This window comes from Equus asinus, chromosome 10 (assembly GCF_041296235.1).
Source record: "Equus asinus isolate D_3611 breed Donkey chromosome 10, EquAss-T2T_v2, whole genome shotgun sequence".
Lineage (NCBI taxonomy): Eukaryota > Metazoa > Chordata > Mammalia > Perissodactyla > Equidae > Equus > Equus asinus.
Window position 1 is genome coordinate 11,285,743 of NC_091799.1, and position 23,905 is coordinate 11,309,647.

The 23,905-nt window shown below is 55.3% G+C and overlaps 1 protein-coding gene across 1 annotated transcript in view; it reads right to left on the bottom strand.

The window, feature by feature from the left end:
- QSOX2 (quiescin sulfhydryl oxidase 2) overlaps window positions 1-20,378 on the bottom strand; it is a 36,090-nt gene extending 15,712 nt beyond the window's left edge. Inside the window, exons 1-6 of the mRNA XM_044778378.2 lie at window positions 20,026-20,378; window positions 5,487-5,587; window positions 3,312-3,360; window positions 2,518-2,623; window positions 2,277-2,367; window positions 592-737 (exon numbers count right to left, since the gene is read on the bottom strand). Of these exons, the coding sequence (XP_044634313.2) occupies window positions 592-737; window positions 2,277-2,367; window positions 2,518-2,623; window positions 3,312-3,360; window positions 5,487-5,587; window positions 20,026-20,359 (827 nt within the window). The 5' untranslated portion in view covers window positions 20,360-20,378. The remainder of the gene's footprint in view (window positions 1-591; window positions 738-2,276; window positions 2,368-2,517; window positions 2,624-3,311; window positions 3,361-5,486; window positions 5,588-20,025) is intronic.
- Window positions 20,379-23,905: the final 3,527 nt, after the last annotated feature.

Below are 23,905 nucleotides of genomic sequence, written 5' to 3' on the forward strand. Positions count from 1 at the left end.
TGCCCTCAAGTTCTGTCTGTCTTTTAAGAACAGTGCCTAAGAAATGGGGACATGTTTGAGGCTTTGGGGCAGGGTGCCCTTGGTGCCCCAGTTAAACTTTCCAGAAGCTGAAATAGAAGCCCAGGGAGGGAGGAAACTGGTCTGTCTTCTCACTGCTGTGTTCCCAGCAGATGGTGACTCATCAAGAACTGCTGAGCAAACAGTCTGAGTTCACATGGGGCCTCCAGGCAGTGGGACCACCCAAGCAGACAGGTGGGCTCAGGGCGGACACCATGGGCTTCAGGACGGGCCCTGACCTTCTCATCTGTTCGCTTTTCCCAACCTTTACCCAAGCTGTGTACTTTTCAGTCCGCATCCAGTGCAGAGGCAAACGGTGTCTGCTGGCCTTAGCAAGGAGAGCAGAACGCAAGGGGCCTAGAGCCAGAGCCCACTCGGCCTCGCCTCTCATTCTGGAGAAAGGGAAGGAGCGCGCCAGGCTGCTCCGAAGAACAGACTAGGCCAGCGTCCAGCCCAGGTGAGGCCCTACACGCTGAAGGGTTTCCCGGATCCCACCAGGGGTCGCAAATGCTCTGTGAGCCCAACTACACTTACACGTTAGCTAATCCGTGCGACCCGTTTGGGTAAATCAAGTAGCAGGAAGGGACGGAAGGAACACCAAGTTTGTCGAGAAAGGCTTTATCCGCACTCAGCGCCCTCTTCACCACGATGTTCTCGTAAGGAATCAGGTCCAAAATCACCTGGACGAGAAGTAACATCACCCGCTCCATGGATGGCAATGTTCTCAGGAATAGCAGTCACAAAAGGACAAAAGGAGCATGCCTACAGAAATTAGAACACCGTCATCTGGAACAAACCTGCAATCGTCTCCTCTATAAGCCAGACCATCATTTCTATCTTAATCTTTATTGCACTTTAAGGCAATGCTGAGACACGTGCCGCAGGCAGAAACTGTACTCTCAGCAACCGTAGAGACTAGCAGAGAAAACGTGCCCATGAACTTGACTACACTTTTAAGCCAGCACATCCTCCACAAAATTCACACTCATCAAGCGAGTGCATTCACCACCATGTCTCTGTGGGGCCACACCCCTAGCCCTGAGCTTTCCCTTGACACACATGGCCATGCACCAGGCAGCATGTACCCTGAATTTGGGAAGCTAACAGCAGCCCCCGAGAGCAACACAGCCCTGGTCAGCCAAGCGAAGTGCCAGCAGGCTCCGGGCTGGCCGTTCCTTCCCTCGGGACCTGCCCCTGTCTGGTCCTGCTTAGGCTGAAGGCAGAGTGACAAGGTCTTGGTAGCAGAGGGCCCATAGGAGTGGCATCTCAGGAGCTGGACCAGTATGAAAGATGACCCGCAATCCCTGCACACCACCAAGAAATCAAGCACAGAACCTGCCCCTCCTGACTTCTCTTAGACAGCAACAGAGCCAGCCGTGTCCTGAAGAAGGGCGTTTGCTCACAGTGCAGACCAGGCACAGCAGCCACCAGGACTCTTATGAGCCAGGCTCGAGTGTGGTCAGCCAGAGAAAGCAGCCTGTTGTCACCAGCAAACCTGGATGGTGCTCACACATGCATCCACATCAAAGCTTGCTCACGCGTGTCAGCAAAGCGCCCAGGGGAGCACACTGCCTCCTGAGCTCATGGCAAAAGGGAGGGAGCCGGCGGCTCGGCGCGGAGGAAGCAGTTCCCAAGTTCCCAGAGGGAGGCGCCTCCTCTCCTCTCAGCCAGCCAGCCGCGTGTCAGGGAACTCCTCTCACCCATCCCCAGATCCCATCCCTGGATTTTACTGAGAGTTCGCCAAAGGCAAAGGTTTCAAACCCACATGTGAAATGACAGAACAAAGTTCGATGACAGAAACAATGTATTACAGAATCTTGGACTTGGCAAAAAAGTTGAGAGTTCAGAATACAGCAGAGAAAAAATCTTGCTAATAACGCAGAAGCAAGCAAGCATGCCCTCAAGGAAAGACACAGCTTGTCACGAAAAACCAGGGCCCCCCGCCCACCCAGAGCCTCCCTCCCAGCCCCACGCCAGGGACGGAGTCATCACTCTGGGGCCTTTCCTGCCTCCCCTCGGAGGCACGCCCCCACTCTCAGTCTTCCCTCTATACCAGCAAATTCGCTGAACAGCACGCACCACGATGCCGCGAATTAACGAGAAGGAACGAAACCCAAGCGCACGAGGCAAGGAGAAGCAGCTGCTATGTGGGGGTGTAACTGCAGACCCAACGCGCGACTCCCACCACGTGGGCAGACGGGAAAGAAGCCACACGGTACCTCACGGCCAACGTAGGAGCTGTTGCTTTCAAACAAAATCGCCACATAACGCCCATCATGGTTATCAATGAGGGAAAGAACGTCACTGGGCCTTTTAACAGAAAAAAAAGAGGCTTTTAGTGCTTTCAAGAACAGTGAGCTGGCCATCATAGACCAGTGCCCATAGCACTTAATGAAAATCTATATTTTACAAAATTAAATTCAGCTGGTAAAGTGTCACTGTCTTTACAGAACTACGCACCGAATAGGGTCCAAAGACGGGCAGGCGGGAGGCCTGCGTCTGTCCGTGTGGTTCTGCAGGAAATCGATCATGGTGTGCCGCACCGTCTGCAGCTCTCGGTCAGGCCCTGCAGGGAAGCACGCCACGATCACGGCCGCATCCGCCGCGTGGAGCGCCCACCCACCCAGGGCCCCAGAGGGCATGGCGCGGGCACGCGTCACTCAGGGAACCCCAGCAGGGTGCACCAAGGCCAGGGAGTGCGCGGCAGACAGCGGTGGCTTCACACAACAGGAGACGACAGCCACGAGGGTGGGAACAATTGGGATTTGGGGACACATGGCAATAAGGATGAATCTCACACCCAGCATGGAGACAAAGGGGCCAGACATGCTGCGAGTCCATTTACACTAAGTTCAGAAACGTGCAAACGACCTCTGATGTACGTAGAACAGCTGTCACCCGCGGCTGACGTCTGGACACTGGCTACCCATGGGTTCACACATGAAAACTCACCAGGTGTGCACGTGTCATGTGTGCACGTCTCCAAATGTCTTTTTTCAATAAAAACAAGTTTACTTAAAAAAAGAAAACTCACCACCGTATTTGCCAAAGAAGGCAAAGACAAAATAAAAATTTTATGAAACTATGACTGTTTGAACTCTTAAAGGAAAGACAGGTAGGATGGCGCTGACGCGAACATGCTGTGGGGGCACAGACCCCATCAGGTGAGCCTTCTAGGCTCCTAAAACCATTTTTACTTTAATTGGTTTATGAGGTGAATCTAAGAGCGTAAAATACAATGCTTATGTCCTTACCTTTAAAATTTTCTCCAGTTGTGAAGTCCTTTGTAAATGCCTTAAAATACTAAGAGAAAACACAGAACAAATAAGAAACAGCCTTGCCTGGTGTCTGTGTAAGTGGTTAATCTTTAAGCAACAAATGACCATCATCTTAAAGACAGTCTTGGTCCACTTCCTCCAGAAAGGTCACCTTAACTGATGACGAACCCTGTTTCTATGTGTCTCTGTGGATATTCGTGTTTCCTACCAGATTTACGAGTGGTGGTTAATACCCGTCAGAATGCTGTTGTTTACATTTTCTGACCAGAGGGTTAGAACCACAAAAGAGGGCGCCCCCCTCCCCCGCCGACTCTGGCGTTAACTGTGTCCAGACGGCCAGCTCGCATAACACAAACCACAAAAGAGGGCGCCCTCCCTGACTCTGGGTTAACTGTGTCCCGACAGCCAGCTCGCAGAACACAAACGGCTCCAGGGGGGACGCAGACTCTGCCGAGGCCCTCTGAGCACGGGAGCAGGATTTATGCTGATTTACGCTTAAAACCTTCTTCATCAAAACACACATTAAAGACGGCTACAAACGGGGTGAAGACACTCCCAAGCCTCACAACTGAAAGAAGGGAAGCGTCGAGAACACGCAGTCTTCAATAAATCAAAGAAAATACAAACAGCCCCAGAGGAAAACAGGCAAACGACACGAAGAGACATTTCACACATGGGGTGACACACAAGCAACAAACACAGAAGATGTGATCACTATCACGGTCGGCAGGGATGGTTCGTGTGCCCTACGGCCCAGCAGCTGCACTCCAGGCCCGTGCCCACATGGAACTCCAGCCACGGACAACAGGACACGCGCAAGAACGCTCACGGCAGCCAAGCCAGGAGCAGCACAAGTGCCCAGTCAGGACAGGGGACGGGAACCTGTGCTACCATGACATAAGGGGATATCACTCAGCAACTAAAACCAATGAGCCACAGCCACACAACAATGTGGGTGGCCCCTAGCAACGCCCTCGTAAGTGAAAGTGAAGGCCCAAGCATACACACAGCACCGCATCCGGTGCCCAAAGTGGAAAAAGCAAGACAGGAGCACATTCAATGTGATAAAACTCTCGGACAAGTGACGCCGGACTCAGGAGAAGGGTCCCTCTGGTGGGACTGGGGTACCAGGCAGGCCAGTGCACGTGGTCTGTGTGGGTGACAGATGCACAGCTGCCGTGACAACAGTCAATACCCAGCTCAGGGGGCTGGCCCCGTGGCCAGTGGTTAGGTTCACGTGCTCTGCTTTGGTGGCCCAGGGTTTCACTGGTTCAGACCCTGGGTGTGGACATGGCACTGCCCGTCAGGCCATGCTGAGGTGGTGTTCCACATAGCACAACCAGAGAAACTCACAACTACAATATACAACTACAATATACAATATACAACATACAACTACAACATACAATGTACTGGGGAGCTTTGCAGAGAAGAAGGAAAAAAAAACAAACAAAACCCCAGCTCAGCAAGCAGAGTGGGGAACAGGGACACTGCGCCACAGAGCACAGGACTCTGGGGCTGACAGGGCATGGGGGCTGAGAGGTGCATTTTTCCTGAGATGTCCATGTCACCATGATGTGCTCTGTGCAGGCATGTGACCACACACACGTGCACACACAGATGCATATGTGGTTCTGACTTGCCACAGATCCCACTTTACCCTCTGCCCCCTGGCGGAAGAAACAGGTATAAACCTGTCTGGGGGCAGACCCAGCACGCAGGCCGGGCGTCAGAGCGGCACTGGCGGATCAGTGCACGTGCAGAGCACCAAGGGGGCAGCCTCACACAGGCCACACACGTGGTGGACGCACGGGGTGGGGAGGCCTTAGACCAGGGTTCCAGCGCGGCTCCCCATCACTCCCACACTCACTGGCCATGCCGACTGTCACCTCGCTGGGTGTGAGCGGGGCTGCGTGTGTGGACAGTCCCATAGCGACTGACACACCCAACAGGTGGAATGAAGGAGGTGACCCTTTGCAAACAGAAATTCCTATTAAGTTTCAAGAAGCATGTGCAAAATGCTAAAAATGTAGAAATTACATTATGTGGTGAATTTCAACTTAAAAGAAGCCCCTCGTGAAGAAAGGTGGGCACAGATGGCAAAAGGGACAGAGGAAGGAGCCTGCCCAGAGAGGGCAGGATGGCGCTCACCCGGAAGGTGGGGTAGAAGTGGATGTCATAGGCTCGGCACACCTCGTGGTTCTTTTCTTCTGCACAGTCCAGGGCAGCGACGCGGACGGCAGCGGCCCAGTCTGAAAAGCAGAAGCATGGCCTTCAGGGCAGCGGGCACTGGGCTGGCCGGTCCCACCCCAGGCCCGCATCCACGTGAGCCATCAGCCCATGCCTCCCTTCAGGTCATCAATTGAGCCCTTCCAGGCACAGAACATTCCTGAGTCAAGGTGGGGAAGAAAACACAGCTTCAGCCAACAGCATGGATGCGTCTCCAACACTGATGAAAACACAGCAAACTGATTTCTGCTGAACTTGCAAATCGCTCCGCAGCTTCCTAAGCCGCGGTCTCTTAATGAAGGACCTGGTGATGGATGAAGGCACTGGTAACAAGAGGGCTGTCAGCGCTGGCCGGCCCCTCGGCAGGGGCACCAGGGGAGCATGTGCAGATTAATCCGACGTGGTCTGGCTGTTTAGCTGGGACGTTCCCACACACTCACTCTCATGAGACTAAGAACCGGCAGCGTCTGACCACTGGTCTTTCAAGTCAAAGACACTGGTGTGTAAAAACACTAGGAAGTGGTTTCCAACACTTTCCCAAGACGCCTCCCACAAACCCTCGAATGCTGTTGCCATTCTTGGGATAGAAAAGGAGCAGTTTCAAATATATATTTTTTCCCCATCTTTAAAGTTTTTATTATGGAAAATTTCCAACATGTTAAAAAAAGAGACAATCAGGGGCTGGCCCCGTGGCCGAGTGGTTAAGTTCGCGCGCTCCGCTGCAGGCGGCCCAGTGTTTCGTCGGTTCGAATCCTGAGCGCGGACATGGCACTGCTCGTCAGACCACGCTGAGGCAGCGTCCCACATGCCACAACTAGAGGAACCCACAACGAAGAATACACAACTATGTACCGGGGGGCTTTGGGGAGAAAAAGGAAAAAATAAAATCTTTAAAAAAATAAAAAAAAATAAAAAAAAAAAGAGACAATCATATAACAACCCCCATGTGTCCCTCATCTCAGTATCAACATTGACCAGCCCACAGCAAATCTGGTTTCATCCAAATCCCCACTCACTTCCGGAACTGGCCTGAAGCAGCCCTCAGCCAGCCGGTCACTGCGTCGTCGTCTACGATCTTGTGCCTCTAAAAGACGAGGCCCCTTTCCCAGCGTAGGCACACTACCATTATCAGACCAACACGCTAACAGCAACCAACAGCTAGTCAGGATTCAAATCTCCCTAACGGTCTCCTTTTTGCTTAAACGGTTTGTTTGAATTGGGTCCAAAGAGGGCCCGTTTGTGGCCGCAGGCGGACGCGTGCGCACTTGCTTAGTGAAGAGCTCGGATGCTGTGTCCTGTGGGCCCTCTGCCTGGATTTCCTGTAAATGTTCATCCTTAGATCTACACCTGCGTCCGCTTCTTCTGGGCAGATTGCTTCCCAGGTGGTGTGGCGTGCTTCTGCCTCCGTTCTTACTGACACCCCCCAACGCATTAACTCCTGGAGGCTGCAGGCAGGTGGGGGCGTCTCCTCTCATCCCTGCCTCTCTAACAGATGGGAACGCCTCCGTACAGAGGAACCTTCGCTCACGGGGACCTTGCGGGCCGGTTCACACACGGGAGGTAAGCGAAACCTTACCTTGTCCCTTTAGTCACCGGTTTCAAAGGAAGTGTTTCCCTAACATCCTCCAAAGATGACTACTGAGCTTTTCTCTTTTCCTGGCTCCTCGCCCACAGGGGAACAGCCTAAGGAGGCAGGACAGCCAAGCATCATGGTGGCCTTGGAGAGACACGAACAGCAGAGCACACAGCGTGAGAAAGCAGCCTGGGGGAGGGAGCACTCCAGGGACCAGGCAAGTCCCACTCACCGTCTCCTGCAGCTCAGTGACCTCTGCGTGGGACTCACAACTGTCTGTCACCGTCTCCTTGTGACAATGCCTTGTGTCCCCATATGACACTGGTCTAAACCAGGAATGTGGCTAAAAATCATGTAAAACGAGTTTTCTCTGAGTACTGGCTATGTTCTAAAACTTCAGAGGTTATATTAAAAACACGTCTGGAAGGAGAGAGAAAATATTGACCATCACTAGATACTGTACAGATATGAAGGTCTGAATATACATATACCACTTTTGCTTTAAAATGCATGACTTTTCCCTCTGTAATTATAAAAAATACTTACCAGTATTAATATAACGCAAAAGATAAAGTAAAAAAACCCCAAAGCTATGTCTTTTACAATCAATGACCACAGATTGTTCCGCTTACATGGCCTCAGTGAAACCAACTCATGTCCAGAGGCCACTGTAAATGGTTGAAAAACAGTCACAGAAACGTCCTGAATGGCAGCCCCATCTTTCTGGGGTCACGTGCACAGGACTGAGGGAGAACGGCTAACACGCCCCCAGGGGCGCAGCAGACGCACGGGACGTCCTGAATGGCAGGCCCATCTTTCTGGGGTCACGTGCACAGGACTGAGGGAGAACGGCTAACACGCCCCCAGGGGCGCAGCAGACGCACGGGACGTACTGAATGGCAGCCCCATCCTTCTGGGGTCACGTGCACAGGACTGAGGGAGATACGGCTAACACGCCCCCAGGTGCGCAGCAGACGCACGGGAACGTCCTGAATGGCAGGCCCCATCTTTCTGGGGTCACGTGCACAGGACTGAGGGAGAACGGCTAACACGCCCCCAGGGGCGCAGCAGACGCACGGGACGTCCTGAATGGCAGCCCCATCTTTCTGGGGTCACGTGCACAGGACTGAGGGAGAACGGCTAACACGCCCCCAGGGGCGCAGCAGACGCACGGGACGTCCTGAATGGCAGGCCCATCTTTCTGGGGTCACGTGCACAGGACTGAGGGAGAACGGCTAACACGCCCCCAGGGGCGCAGCAGACGCACGGGACGTCCTGAATGGCAGGCCCATCTTTCTGGGGTCACGTGCACGGGACGCCCAGCGCTGCGCCTCGCACTTGCACCTTCCGCTCGGACCGCGCCGGCCACTCTGCTGGTGGCCTTTCCGAGCCTGTCCTCTTAGCTTCTCCTTCCATTCACCTCGCCAAAGTGTGTCATTGGTTCCGCCTCTTCCCTGCTCACAAACACACAGCTTCATCGTTTACTAGGAATTTCCAGGACACACTTTGATTTCACGCTTAAAAAAGCACCCTACTGCCCAGAAAGAGTAAGACAGTGAGGCACCGCTGCAAGCTCCAAGCGCCACACTGAGCATGCACCACGACCACAGGGAAAGGACCCAGCAAGCCCGACACAGAGGAAACACTCAGAGACCTTCCTCACGATTGGCTTTGCGGGAGGAACTCACTCAGTTTTACTTCTCTGTTTTTCAGATTTTTCTTAACAAGTATGTGTTATTTATAAAAATAAACGGAAAACATTCTAATCCCCAGGGTACTTGTGCAGACCGTGTGCGACACGTTGTGCGCTGCCGCCTGCGTGTTCTTTGCTCTCAGTCTCCACCCTCCCTGAGGTGAGGGTGCAAGGAGGCTCCACACAGGGCCCAGTGAAAGATGCTGATGTCCACGGCGCCGTAGGTGCAACGACGCCGGATGAAAATCCGACCAGGCCAGGGCAGGAACAACCACTTTTTAATCACCCTCCTGAGTCTAACACAGCCCTGGAGAAAGGTGGACACGCCAGTTGCAAACGTGGCTGGTAGGAAAGGCTGTCAGTACTGTGTTAACGGCTTCGTCACCCTGGCTGCAGCATCCCAAGCGCTGTGAACCCATCCCAGAGGAACCGGAGGCTCTGGCGGGCTCGCCCACACCTCCGTGCCAGGCCTGGCCCTGCAGCTCCAGATGGGAGCAAGGCCTCGATGCTGCCACGTGGCTCCTATGCCCCAGCTCAGCCACCCCACCACCCCAACGGTGACTTAATAGTCGGCTTTGAGGACAGCACCCCACGCACACGGGCCCAGCTCCCAGCACACGGGTAACGTCTGCGTCTCCTGGGGCAGCAGCCAGCAGCCCCACCAAATTCACCATGTTACCGACTCTTTGTGCTGTTCTGTCTTTCCCGCTGGACTTCAAATTCCCCAAGGCCCAGAGATTTGCAAGTTGTTCCCATCTACTGTCCTTCCACAATAAGAAAGTAAGTAAACGTTCAAATCAAGATTTAACTATGCGATTCTTAAAATCCTAGCTTTAGCTGGCAGGGGCCTTGGAGGGTGCCGAGCCCTCAGTGAGGCCTGCGCGTCTGGAAGTGCGTCCTCGGGCCCTGCGTCAGCCACATGACTCCCCTCCTCATACCCTCCATCTCCCCCTTCCTCACCCTCAAGCCACCGACAGGTCCACACACACTGCTACCCTGAGACCTTCGCAACTGCTCGTCCTTGGGCAGAACACTGCTTTCTGTGACCTGTACTTGGCTGCTTTTTTTTAAATCAATTTCAACACAAATGTCACCTCCTTAGAGAGACTTCCCTCAAGCCCTACCAGGCACAGTTACAACAGCAAGAAAAGCTCCCACCCGCCTTGCCTCCCAAACAAAGCAAGTTTACAAAGTTTTCTTACCAAGTGAGGCACCGTGGGGATCTGCCTGGTGACAGAGGCAGGATGGCACGGATGAGGAGGCTGAAGCTCGGAGAGCCTGAGGAATCTGCCCCAGGTTCCGCGTCAGCTCGGTGGCTCCAGAGCCTGCCGCCACCATCACAGGCACAGAGCAAACATCAGTAATAGCAGCACGCCCGCCTTGCACTTTTGTCAGTGTTGTGCATGTCTCACCAGAATATTCTCCTCCCTTCACCCTACTACCTCAAATGCAGACTCACCCCTCCTCCAATTCCATCTGCTGCCAAGGCCGCAGCCAAACGTCCACTCCTCTAAACCCTTAGAGCCACGCGTGGACTAAACCAACATGTCACCCGACAACGTCTTCAAAAGGCCTCTGCACGACATTTAGCCTTCTTAAATATATGGGAAATCAATTCTTTGGGAAAACAAATTATCCTTGTATTCCCACCGTATTCTACACCTGCTCTCCTCTAGACCAGGAGCCCTGCCCCAAGGGGCAGGAACGTAGCAGTCAGCATGTGTCCCCTCCTGAGGCAGCCAGCGTTCATGGCACGGAATGCAACAAGACAGCAGAAGAGCAGTCACTTCCTATTCGTGGCACCATTTCTGACCCCCCGGCCAACACGACCCTGTCTTCGCCTCCTTGCATCTTGTTCAGGACTCGATGTTTTAAAAGTACTCTGACCACGCTGTCCCACTTCAGCTTCACATCCAAGCCTGGGACATGGCTGTCACCATCCCTACTTTGCAGGTGAGGAAACTGAGCCCAAGGTCCCTACAGGACAAGTGGGGAGGGACCCAATGCTCTGCCTCCTAGCCCTGCCCGCCCGGCTCCCCCAGCCATGACGAGCCATCTGTCCTTGAGCAGTGCCTTCCTTTGACTCCCAGACAGTGAGCAGGAAGGTGGAGGAAACTGCTGGGTGGGCAGCCTTCCTCTCCTTCTATGCCCTCTACTCCTCATTACACTCCTGATCCACGAGGCTGAGCACTGCTTTCCTCACCAATCTCCACACTGGGCGGCCCATGTATAACCGGCAGATCACTCTTTTCCAGCTCACTGTTGACAATACACTAATTCACCGACACCCAGTGGAATGGTGGGAAATTCTTTTCAGTCTGACAAAGGAGATGGTTGGGTGGAGAAACAGGAGGAGTAAAGGCAGGCCGAGGGGTTCGCTGGTTCGGATCCTGGGTAAGGACCTATGCACTGCCTGTCAAGCCATGCTGTGGCAGGTGTCCCATATATAAAGTGGAGGAAGATGGGCAAGGATGCTAGCTCAGAGACAGTCTTCCTCAGCAAAAAGAGAAGGATTGGCAGCAGATGTTAGCTCAGGGCTAATTGTCCTCAAAAAAAAAAAGGAAAAAAAAAAGAGGCAGGCTGAGTCAGGAGAGGAGGGGCTTTGCTAGGGGTGGTCACCAGCACACACCAGCACCCTGGGAGCCCTTCTGGGAGGGAGTCAGTGAGCAACCACCATTCCTTTGTGTGGACAGGCAGCAGTAAGCTGGGACCAGGCCACCATCCTGAATGGACCCTGATGGCTCTCCACAGTCTCAGAAGCAAGGCCAGTCTCAACACAGTGTGGACGAGCCCCCGCCCCGTGGTCCTGCAGCCTCACTGTGTCCCGCCCGCGCCCACCCCTGATGGCCACTGCGCGTCCTTCCAGACTCTTATTAGGTCACAGCCTGACATCTTCTGGCTTCTGCCTGGACCCCATCCCAACCTCTTTACTGAACTCGTTCCCATTTGCCCTCCAGGGTCTCTGTCTAAACGCCACCTCCTCTGCGCATCTTTCCCAAGTACTAGTCTAGCTTGGTCCCCACCGAGCAAGCTGACCTGGCCCAGCACCAGCAGGCCCATCCTTGTAGATGGACAGCAGGCAGCGCCAGACAACACGAGGACATCTATCTGCAGGCAGTGTCCATCCCACACCCTGCTCTGCCGCTTACAGGTTTTGAGAAGCTGGGCAACTTATCAGTCTCTCTGCACCTCGGTTGCCCCACCTGTAAAACAGAGATGCCAGATAATGTCTTTCTCCTAAGGGTGCTGTGAGCACAGAGGGGCTCGTGGCAAGGTGGGCAAGCATGTGCTGCTAGAACATGTCCTGAGCGCTCGCCACAGCCAGCTCTGGCTGGCAGAGCAGTGGGAACATGCTCATGCAGACCAACGGCAAACTCATGTGACCCTGGGAACTGCTGTCCTACTGGACAGTGACTACTACCAGAGCCCAGAGGAACGAGAAAGGGAAGACAAGTCCAGGTGGAGCCCAGCAAGGTGGGAGGGAGGGCGGCCGTGTGAGCACCTCCAGAGTTTGTGGGCTGTGCCAGTCCCCTCGAGGCTGCAGACCTCAGGAGGGATTCTGTGCTTTGTCCCGAGAGCCACAGCAGCCACTGATCTGCACGGAGAACTCAGAAACATCACGGGGTGATGAGTGAACGACTGCACTGCTCTGACAAACAGCGCAGGGTCATGGCAGCCAGAGCAAGTGCAGAGTGGCTGCCACCCTCCTTCTCATCTCAGTGCCCAGTGACACCCAGGCAGCCTCCTGCGGGGCTCTGGCAGCTACAGAGAGGACGGCCGAGACGGCTTCTCTCCAGGTCAGTCCCCTGCCCAACACGCAGATCCTGGGCGGACAGGAAGGCCTCACACACCCGCGCCCCACAGTCCTTCCCTGAAACTGACATTTCAGCCACCACTCTCTGACCATGGATATTTTGGAGGAAATGGGCACAGATCACCAGCAGAGCAGGAACCTTCTCCCTTGTCCCAAGTCCCTGGGGGTCAGGGCAGGGTGGAGGGCGGCTGACCCATCACATGTCAACCCCCTGACCTCTCTCCCCACACTCTAGCCCACACTGTATGCATCACTCAGCTACTTGCCATGTCCACTTGGCTGTCCCAGGCATCCTTCTCGAAACTCAACGGAAAGAGCCCTCTTGATCCTCTGCCTCCTGCCCTGTGCCCACTCCTGCCCCCCAGAAGCAGGGAGCCAGCTCTCCTCCCTGAGGCCCCAGCCTGGGGGCAGGGAGAGGAGGTGCAGCCTGGGCTCCAGGGAAGTGCACGGTTTTAGCTCAGGTGCCCCTAAGCAGAGGAAGTGAAGACAGTGCAAACTGTTGTCACCAACTCCGGTTTTTCGAAGCTCCTTTGACCTCCCAGGTGTCCGGCGGGTGGACCCTGCCCTCTGAAATAGGGCATGACTGCTGGCAGCTTAAAAATGAAAAAGGAAAAGAAAAACCTTGGTTTTCCCCAGGTTTTAACCAACTGCCTATTCCCATCACAGTGGTGAAAAGAGCCACAGTTGCCATGTGACCTGAAAAAGCAGCAGGCCTCCGCAAGTCTGACGGCGGGGCGTTTCAGGAAAACCGATCCCAGCTCGTGTGCACTTCGACATCTCTGATAAAGAAAACTCTCAGCAAATTTACCAGTATGAGGGCTCCACACTGAGTCCATCCTAAGCCAGCCTCAGGGCATAATTTCCAAAAAGCTAAAGGCAACTCGGACAAACATAGAATGCACAGGCATCACTGGACTGCCGACCAAAGGATGTGGCAGGTGCGCAGGGATTGAGCCCACGGCCAGCAGGAACAGCCCGACCAGGAGACAATGTTGGCCAGCACCCACAGGGCAGGAAGACCCTCACTTTTGGGGCTCCCCGTTTTCCCGGACAGAAGCTGTCCACCAGACAAGGTCTGGGGGTTCACGTGCAGTGTCAGACTCTGCGTCCTGAGTTAACGGCTAAGTACAGTCCAACACAGGCACTTCCCCTGGAAAATCGGCCCTGGGGGAGCCTGTGAAATGACACCCCAACATGACACTGAGAGGACATGCGACCCCCTTTTGGTCCTTTTTCCAATAAGGTTTCTTACAGCAGGATGTAGAGGAAAACTAGCCAGCACTGGGCAGTGACTGGCTCAGGGCAGGAATGTCAGCTGTGCCCTGGATACAGACACGACGGCAACGCTGCAACCCCGCGCTCGGCTCCCGGGGCGCGAGACGCTTCACTCGGCAAGCTTTGGCCAAAGACCATCTATCCAAAAACACAATTCTACCTGGAAAGCAGTCTTTCCTTCTCTGCACAAACCTGCAGATCAACCCCAAAACACCTGAACTGGCTTTAGAAAGACAAGTCTTCTACCCCCACGATCCTCTTCTTCCCCTCACAGGCCGCTGGCCCTGACCTGGTGGAGTGGGGGAGCCGCCTCACCTCTGGCACAGCATCCCGATCCCCGCCGCAGTTGGTGTCTGGCCCTCAGTTCTCCAGGGAGCACAGATGTTTTCCACACGGGAACTACGTCACAGGGCTCCCTGTTGGAACCACTCCTCCTTCCCGCTGTCCAGGAGGCATGTGTGCACCCAGCCCACAAGCCTGCGCCCGCCTGCTTCTCCTGCTGCCCAGGCCATCGGAACCACCTTGGTTCGCCACCCTAGGACACAATGACCCTTCACAGTGCTCTGGACTCGGCACAGCCCCGCCTGTCTCAGGCCTTTGCACCGGTTGTCACCTCCATGTGGCGTGCCCCTCCCTCGGCTGCCCCGCCTGCCTAGTCTTCCGAGTCTCAAACGCCGCCCCTCTGAGGTCTTCCTCCACGGCCCTGTGCCAGCCAGCCCAGTCATCCTGTTTATCTTCCTGGGACCTGCTCACCATCTGTTCCTCCCCGTGAAGTCCAGGCTCCACTCAGGAGGGCACTGAGCACAGCACTTGGGCAGGGGAGCACTCAGTGCGCGGTCCACAGCGTGCGGGTACGGACGCAGAGCAGACATCAGAGCCGCTTCCACAGGGAGCACTGACGGACAGTGCCGTGTGCCAGGGCGCAGAGGCCGCGACCCGCCCTGGCTTCTCAGGATCCCTGAGAAGCAGCAAGTCAGTCTGCAGACCCGCTCCAGACATGACGCGGCTCACTTGAAGCCTGTTGGCCATCCTGGTGGAGGGCATACCGACACTTCACAGGGCCTCTGTCTCTCTGGCAGAAGGCGTGCCTGTGTGGGGCGGGGGGCTCCCGAGGGAAGCAGAAGAAGGAGAATTTCGGCGCCAGAAGTCACTGTAAGTATCTGGCAGATGGACGGCATTCACAGCAATACAATAGAGAGACAGTCTATTTTATCAAGTAAAATGTGCACCAATTCAAAGTCTAGCTTGAGGGTATGTGCCTCATTCAGCTTGTCCCCTCCCCTCCACCCGCCTTGCCCACCTGTCTGGATCCCACCAGACAAAGGAGAGAAACGCTCAAAACTGAATGCAGACCGCCTGCTTTCCCGCCATCCGCCCCCAGCCAAACACAGGGTGCAGAGTGCCAGCTGGGAGGCGCGCAAGCCTGTGCCCACCAGGGCACCCACGGGGAAGTCAGGCCACGCGCTCCCGAGCCTGCCTATTTTTAGTACCACAGGCTTAAAAACACTTGTGAAATAATTCAGCTTTCATAATGCAGTAGAGTAAAAATCATTTCAAGTTTCCCTGTTAAGTAACTATATTACTTAACCTAACAGGATTAAACCTTTTACCCTTAGTGGTCAGGTTCTAATGAAAAAGTCTATGAAAGTCTGATTTATGGTCAAGCATCAATTAGCACTAAAAAATGATTACAGTACAGATTAGTTAACCTCCTAGGTTTTAAAGAACGCAGCTGGAGTGCAGTGTTTAAGGCCCAGAGCTCCATCGTGGCTTCTCCACCCTCATGAGAACTCAGGGCCATGCCGGTTTTCCGGCCCCACATTCCCTCCCCTGGGGCAGGCCCCTTCCTGGCCGAGCAGAGGTCTTTTTAGATAAGCTCCAAGTTCAAGCCGCAGTGTAGGATGTATAGGCCTGGGCAGAGATTAAGCCACATGCTAACAAGTAGAGCCGGCACCAGTGACTCAGAAGTGACCCAGAGTTGGCCTGAGAGTCCACTGCTCTGTCTCAGCCGCATATGGGAGTCGAGGGCCGGGCCAGAGTCTCAAGGGTCCTTTCATCCTGGGTGTTGGCCGGGGGGTTGTTAAAGTAACGCTGGATTCGGCCGGCAGGCATTCCAGAGTGCTGACGGTAAACAGCAACTCCTGGGCGCGCATCATCTCTTGGAGATAAACACCGAAGCATCGCAGCGGTGTGGCACGAGAAAGGAGGCGCTTGTGAGAACCTCAGTCCCAGCTCGGCTCGAGAGCAGAGGGGGCGCCGGCCACATTACTGACGGGGGTTCGGGGCTTCGTCGCTCAGGGTCCCAAGCTTCAGGCAGCGGTGGTGCTCCTCCCTCCGGACTCGGTCGTCAGGAAGCCTGCGTCTCACAGGGCATCTCAGTGGGGCTGACCACGGCCACCTGGGAGGGGGCACCACAGGCTTCCTGCGCCCGCACTGGGAGGACACCAGCAGCCTGCCTCTTGCCTTCTCTTTTCGCCCTCTCCGAGCCCTGGTGAGCTCCCAGCAGCCCTCCTGGGGCTCTCTGTTCTGCCACACACCTGCAGGCATGCTCAGCAGTCCCTCCTGCTGCCAGCAGCACCCCCTCCCCCTCAGTGCCCTCTTCCTTCTTCTTGCGGGGAATACCAAGTGGTCTAGTGCATCTCCAGGAAGCCGCGGTGTAGCCACATGGACGGAAGGCCGACCAGGTGGTGAATGAAGAGCTCAGTGGGAGGCAAGACAGAGCCGACAGGATGCAGTGGCAGGCACGGAGCGGCCATCTTTGCCTGCAGGCCGTGCCCCCAGCCATGGCCTCCAGAGACACACGGAGTGAGCCACTGGGGCTCTGGAGTTATCCAGCCTGTCACTCAGCTGTGTGACCATGAGTGGATGACTCAGTCTCACTCAGCCTCAGGTGTTACCACTGTGACCCAAATGCGCCAATGCCCCCTTTCAGGCTGCAGGACGGCAGGGTGGGGAAATAAGGCACGTGTTGTACGTAACAGCCGCCAAGTCTCGAGTTCCCCTTTGAGTCTCTCATCTAGAATTGTGGGGCCAATTACAGAAAGTCTGCTCCTGCTTCCCCTGGTGCTCTGCTTCCGAGAGCCAAGCAAGGACAGATACCAAGGCCCCGGTGGCGCTGAGAGGGACCCTCCTTGCGTTGAGGACAGTCTCCGCACGGAGGCCTCAGTGGTGCGGGGTTGCCCTGGGCCACAGGCATCCCAGCTCCCACCACAGGAGGCGGCGGCACCACAAACTGAGCTAACACCCAGCCCAGGCTTCGATTTCAGGAACACAGCAGGCTCTGCTTTGTCCAGGACGTAGAAGCCACAGGCCTAAGCCAGGTCTACATACACACTGGAACGACATCTGGCCACACCCAACCGCAGACCTTTTGTTTGTTAAGCCAGCTTCTTATAAGGAAAAGCATTCATTTTCAAAATCTTGAAAATGTCAACGAAGAGCTAGAGTTCCATGCAAATCTTTTAGGAAACAAAGGTCCCCCTAAGCTGGAACACGGAGGCCTTGCCGAGCTGGGGACCAGGAGCCCCAGCCTCTGCAGACCACCCCCTCCAGCTTTCTGCTCATTCCAAGCAGATGGAAGAGGCCAATTAGGAGGTGATGGTGGGGGGCGAGCAAGGAAGCAGCTGCTCAGCTAGCTCAGTGCTCCCCCGCCTGAGGCAATCTCAAGTCAGGGAGCAGAGTCCATACCACAACCACTCACCTTCTAGAAGCCACAGTGGTGCAGGGACTGGGATGGGGTGGGAAAAGGGGAAAGCTGGTGGGACACTCTCCATTCTGAGACGGGTGGGGAGAAGCACCTAAGCGGTCCCAGTCCGAGGTCTGCGTGCCCTGGGGGACTGACAGGACAGCCCAATTCACAGGTGAGTGATGGAGACCAAAGTGGTGACCATGTGAGCAACGACTGCACTTAGACTAACCCCCATGGGCGAGCGGCACCCTTTCCCCTGTGGGACGGCCCATGGTGGGGAGCACGGTGGGAGCTGCCACCGACTTCCATGGCGAGGGCGAGGGCAGTTCTTTCCAACGTATTCCACGGGGAGTTTGCTGAAATTAGGCACAGAAAGGGTCCTGTGGTCACCAGGTGGGGGGCAAAGGGTTAACCAAGGAGCCCTGTGTGTGGTAGACAAGTGCGAGGGGGGGTCACACGCCACACTTCCCCTTCTTGCAGGTGTCTTGCAGACTTACTGTCCCTGAGAACAACCAAGCTCCAACTTTGGGCCTTGTGCTGACAGGACCCAGGGCCTCATGCCCGGGGTTTTGGACCCAGCAGGCTAGGCTGGGGCCGACAACATACATGTATAACAAGTCCCCAGGTGACTTCACTTTGGGGGCCCCAAGCGGGACACTCCCCCCAGTGCAGAGGGCTCTGCCTCCAGGCACAGCCGGTGCTCAGACAGCCCCGCTGGCAGTTTGGCTCTGGGGGCCCTCTGCCTGGGCCCCCACAGCCCCTCCTCCTCTCTCCCCTGCTCCTGGCCCGTCTTCCGGGCCACACCTGTCTTTCACTTTCTGCCATATCTCCCTCAGTCTCAGGCCTGTTCTTTCTGCCTTGACTTGGATTACGTCCAACCCTTTTAAGATAACCTTATTTAGCTAATAGTTAAGTTAATCACACCATTAGGCAAGGATTTCACTAGCTACCCTTTCAGAAGTAACCTCCTTCCAAGTTCCAGGGCCAACTGCCAAGGCGCTTTACGTGCTGGTCCAACGAGGGAATAGTTTGCAATATTTGAATCTGGTTTACGATTTTTAGACTTCAGAAAAAAATCAAAATGCACACAAAACAGGTGACAAGTGTCTTGCCAGAGCTACCTGTATTTTAATTTACATATCTGTGTTTCTGCCACCAAGTAACAAACAAGAACTAAAACGTTCTCTGTATTATTAAAATGCTTGCTTGTTCTCAAAGCAACGGCTTAAAAATAAAAACCTACTAAGGTGTGGTCTGTCCATGTCTTAGACTCTGATCTCAGGTCTGAGCAGGGCCCAACACTGGGCACTCAAGGAAACATCAGATCAAAGAACAAACCCTTTAGGAATCAAAAGTTCCCAACACTCCGAGGTAAGATGAGAAGGCATCTTAAAGACAATCACTTACAACTACCCACCAAACCCTATTTAGACTTTTAACAAGTTCACGAACCTGTTTAGATGTGAGACAATCACAACACAGTTGGATATGAGACTTAAAAACCAAGGGGGAGGAAGAGTGCGCGGGAATCTGTTACCCTGTCACCAACTGAAACATATAATTAGAGGTTTGCTCAACATCGGCAAGAGTCCTGCCAAACCTTGCTCTCGCTGGGGACTGGCTCCTACTTCAGAACAACTGACCTCCCATTTACAGCACGGCCAGCTTGCAGGAAGATGCTGCAAATGCCCACTCCCACTACAACTCTGCCCAGAGCAGCTGAATGACTTAGTGACTGCTCAAGAGTCTGCAGCATGAATGAAGTGCCAAACAACGACGAAGCGTGGGAAAACGACCAGCAGTTTGGTGGACGACAGACTTATCAAAGGCTGTCCGTCTATTAACAAGGAACCTCCCAATGGACGCTCTGAGGGTTCTTTTTCAGCTTCTATGGAGAAGTCCGCAGAGTGTGGGCTTGTCTAAGTTGGGGGCTCACTTGGAGTATCCACCATATGGTCAGCCATCCAAAACAGAAGAGGATGAGGAAGAAGGATTTAAAGGGAAAGGGGCCTGGGATAAAAATGGAGATCCTGCAGGCACTGAAACGGAATACTGAGGATGGGGTGTACGCAGGGAACAGCTGGGATAAAGTCCCGGGGGTTAGACGCAGCTCTTGGGGGCTCAAAACTAGGCGTCTGGAGAGCTGAGCGATATTGGGAGGGCTACTCTGTCCCCCGCGTGGAGTGAGAGCTGGGGGAGAAGGGTTCTTGTCATTCTGACTTGAGACAGATTCCCGGGATCTCACGGGGTTCATATGGAGGTCATCCGGGGCGCCGGCCAGCGGGGGCCGAAGCGGGGTGGTTCTGTAGGGCAGGGGGAAAGGGGCCCGGGAGGCGGAGCCGGAGGGGCGAGTCCCGGGAGCCGCAGGGCCAGGCCCGGCCGGCGAGGGTCGGGGTCCCGCGCAGGGGCGCGCCTCACCTCGCACGTCCCCGGCCAGGGCCCGCCAGGTGGGCGCGTAGCCGATGCAGTGGCCGCACCACGAGGAATAGAACTGCACGAGCCACGCGGTCGAGCTGTTGGCCGTGGCCCCGCGCACGCTGCCGCTGTCCAGCACCCACACGGCGTCCTCGCCCGCGCGGTACAGCCGCGCCGCACCGCCCGCGCCCGGCCCCGCCGCCGCCGCCAGCAGCACGAGTAAAGGGGGCAGCCGTGCGGGCCGCGCCGGCGGCGGGCGCCGCGCTCGGGCCGCCGTCCCCGCCGGGGCTCCCGGGCTGCGCGCCGCCACCTCCGCCGCCGCCCCGGCAGCCGCCATGTTGGGAGTGCCGTGGCGCGCCTGACCTTTCACCCTGGCAACCGCCGTCGCTTGCGCCGCGCGCCCGGCCCCGCCCCGAGCGCCTGGCCACGCCTCCTGCCCCGCCCCCGAGCGCCGAGCTCCGCCCCCGCCTCCGAAAGCCTGCTCACGCCTCCAGCCTGGAGGAGCCCCTCCAGGCCCCGCCCCCGGACCCGCCCACCCCAAGCCCCGCCCCCGCTCCACCCTCCCGGCAGACCCCCTACCCGACCCCGGGGTAGAGTCGCCAGATTCAGCAAATGAAAATATAGGACGCCCAGTTAAATATGAATTTCAGATAAGCAGCCAATCCTTTTTAAGTCTAAGTGTATCCTGCTAAATTTGCATTTCAGATACGGGACACACTTAGATTTAGAGACAATTCGCCGCTTCTGGGAAATTCACATTGAACTGGGTGTCCTGTGTTTCATCTGGCAACCCCACCTGGAGCTTCAGAGGATCTGCCACCTGACCTTGACTTTTTAATTGGAGATTTTAACTCTTGGAAAATGTAGCAAAACATGCGTGCAAACTCAGATGTGTTAGGTGCTAAATTTTAGGACTTTTAAGTTGACCAGAGCTGATTTCTCTGCAAACCTAGGAAATAAAGGTTCACAAGACTTTTTTGCTAAGTCAACAGGAAACTTGGTTCTTAAATTACTCTTCCTAATCGTTAGGCATATCAAGATTTTCTCTGAACTGTGTGGCCAAAACAAAAAAGGAAGGAAGTGGATTCCAGAGCGATATGAGTCAGCAAGGGTCACCCTGGAAGTTCTGGAAGTTCAAATTCTTACATTCCAGGGCATGGGGAGCCCCCTCGCTCCTGTGGAGGATTAACTTTTAAATAAGTAGATGATATGATTTAAACTTAAACTAATTTACAGTACTTCCCCCATATCCGCAGAGGACGCGACCCCCAGTGGATACGTGAAACCGCGGATAGTACCTAACTCCATGTATACTGTTTTTTCCTGTACATACATACCTACGATAAAGTTTAACTTATAACTAGGCACGGGTAGAGATTAACAGCAATAATAGTAAAATAGCAATTATAACAATGTACTGTCATAAAAGTTCTGTAAATGTGGTCTCTCTAAGTAGCTTACTGTGCTGTGCTCACCTTTCTTCTTCCTGTGATGATGTGAGAAGACACAGTGCTCGTGCGAGGAGATGAAGTGAGTGAATGACTCTCGTTTTCTAACTGAGGTTGAACACAGATAACAGAAACGGCGGAAAGTGAAGGTGAGGATAAGGGGGCCTGCTGTATACCAATGCACTCTTCTCTCAAAATCTTAGATCTGCTAAGATTGTTTGAGAAGAGGGTTTTGTTGCTGATAAAAGTTAGAAAACCCTGGATCAGAGGATCCAAACCGAAGCGCCCCTGGCTGAGGCCTTGTGCCCTCCCTGTGTCCCGCCTCCCCCCATTCACTGTTCCTGCCTTCCTTCACTAACATTCACTGGACCTCTGCTCCGTGCCAAGCCCTGGAGACTAAGCAGGAGCAAAACCAAGTCCTGGTGCCACTGGGTCTGCATTCCAGGAGAGAGACCCCAAAATAAGTAAATAAGTGAGACGGAGATAAATGCTAGAAAAAGCAGTAAAGCAGGGCAGGGGGAGGGGCTGTTGTACCCAGGGCGGGTAGGGAGGCCTCTCTGAGAAGGTGACCATGGGTGGAGAAGGAGGTGAGAAAAAAGGCAAGCAGACCAGGCTGAGGAACTGCAGGTGCAAAGGTCCTGAGGTAGAAAGGGGTGAGCACATTGGAAGAACAGCTGGAACAGAACGAGCCAAGGCAAGAGAAGAAGGTAGAGAAGCAGCCAAGAGCAAGCTCAGCCCATGGAGGGCCTCACCAGCCAGGCTGCAGACTAGGGCCTTGACTCTGAATGGGATGGTGGCCACGGGAGGATTCTGAGCAGGGATATGGTTATGCCCAGCTGGCTGCCGTGTAGAAGGGGCAGAGGGGAAGCAGGAGACCCTCCAAGAGATGGTGGGACTCAGGTGAGGGGCGGATGGCAGTGCAGGTGAGGAGGATCAGACTCCAGGTACATTTTGAAGGTAGGACACGTGGTGGATCAAATCCAGGATGTGAGACAAAGGGGTCAGAGCTGCCTGCGGGTTGTGGCCAGAGCCGCTGGACACTGAAGCTGCCCTGGGCGGAGACGCAAGGCTGCAGGGAGGGCAGGAGAGCAATTTTAGGGCTGAGGGTGGAAACTGAGAGTGTGTTTTGGACCTGATGAAGTCCGGAGAGCTTTTCAACATCTGCGGGACGTGTCAGGCCACTGGTTGGCTGTGTGAGTCTGGGGCTCAGAGGGTAAGTTGGGGCTGGTCGAGCTCCCCATGGGAGGCAGCGAGGACAGGAGAAGGCCAGCCATACACTGAGCCCCGGGCCTGGGCTGAGGCAGACGAGAGGACCAGAAGGAGCAGTAGTGAGGTGAGAGGGGAACAGAGTGTGGAGAGGGGAGTCCAGGGAGAATGTGTGAGACAAGACCAAGAATCAAGCAAGAGAACCAACTGACTCCTGGATCCGGGAACGGGCTTGGCTTGCCTGGGGGACAGCAACGTCCTGGGTGGGTGCAGGAGACGCAGTGCGACTGGGAGTGTTTCAGAAAGAATGGAGGAGAGGAAGAGGAGGCAGTGGGACCTGTGACTCTTGCCAGGAGTTCTGCTGAAAAGGGAGCAAAGAGACCCGGTGGGCGATGCAGGCTCAGGGCTTGGGGGGGGGGGGCGGCGGAGGACTGCGAGAGGGGGGTTGGGGATGGCAGGAGAAAGAGGGAAGAGGAAATCCAGCCTGTGGGCAGGACCTGAGGCCGGAAAGCCTGAGGGACAGAGAGGGGCCCCCACGGCCCCACACGGGCCCAGCCCAGCCCCGCTCCATCTCTCTCCTGGGGAGCCCCCACCTCCAGCCCACCCTTCCGAACCCTACAGCATGCTGCTTCCCAATGCCCCTCCTGCCGCCCTTGGGGTGGAGGCCAGGCTCGTCTTGGTCACACGTGCCCCCTGCCCCCCCAAACCACTGACCACAGGTAGACTGTTGGCCTCAGCCTGTGGGGCACGGCCACAAAGTCACATGATGATTGTTGAGCAAACAGACCAGCATCTGGTCGTCCAGTTGGCAAAGATGGTCAAGGCCGGGCTGATGGGAAGGGTTCCTTTAGGCCAAGCACACACACCCGCTTCGCTCCTCAGGGGGACCTGCCCTTCAGAACACTGTCGCAGTCTGCTCAGGCCGCCAGGGCAAAACACCGCAGCGCCAGTGGCTTGAACAGCACATGCTTACTTCTCACGGCTCTGGAGGCTGGACAGCTGAGATCAGGGCACCAGCACGGTCGGTTTCTGGCGAGGGCCCTCTTCCTGGCCCTCTGATGGCCGGCTGCTGTCTGGCTGCCTGCTCCCACAGCCTCCCCTCCGGGCAAGCTCACAGGGAGGGGCAGAGGGAGCTCTCCGGTGTCTCTTCTCCTAAAAGTACTACTCCTGTCACGGCGCCCCATCTCATGACCTCATCAAACCCTAAGCACTCCTCAAAGGGTGATCTG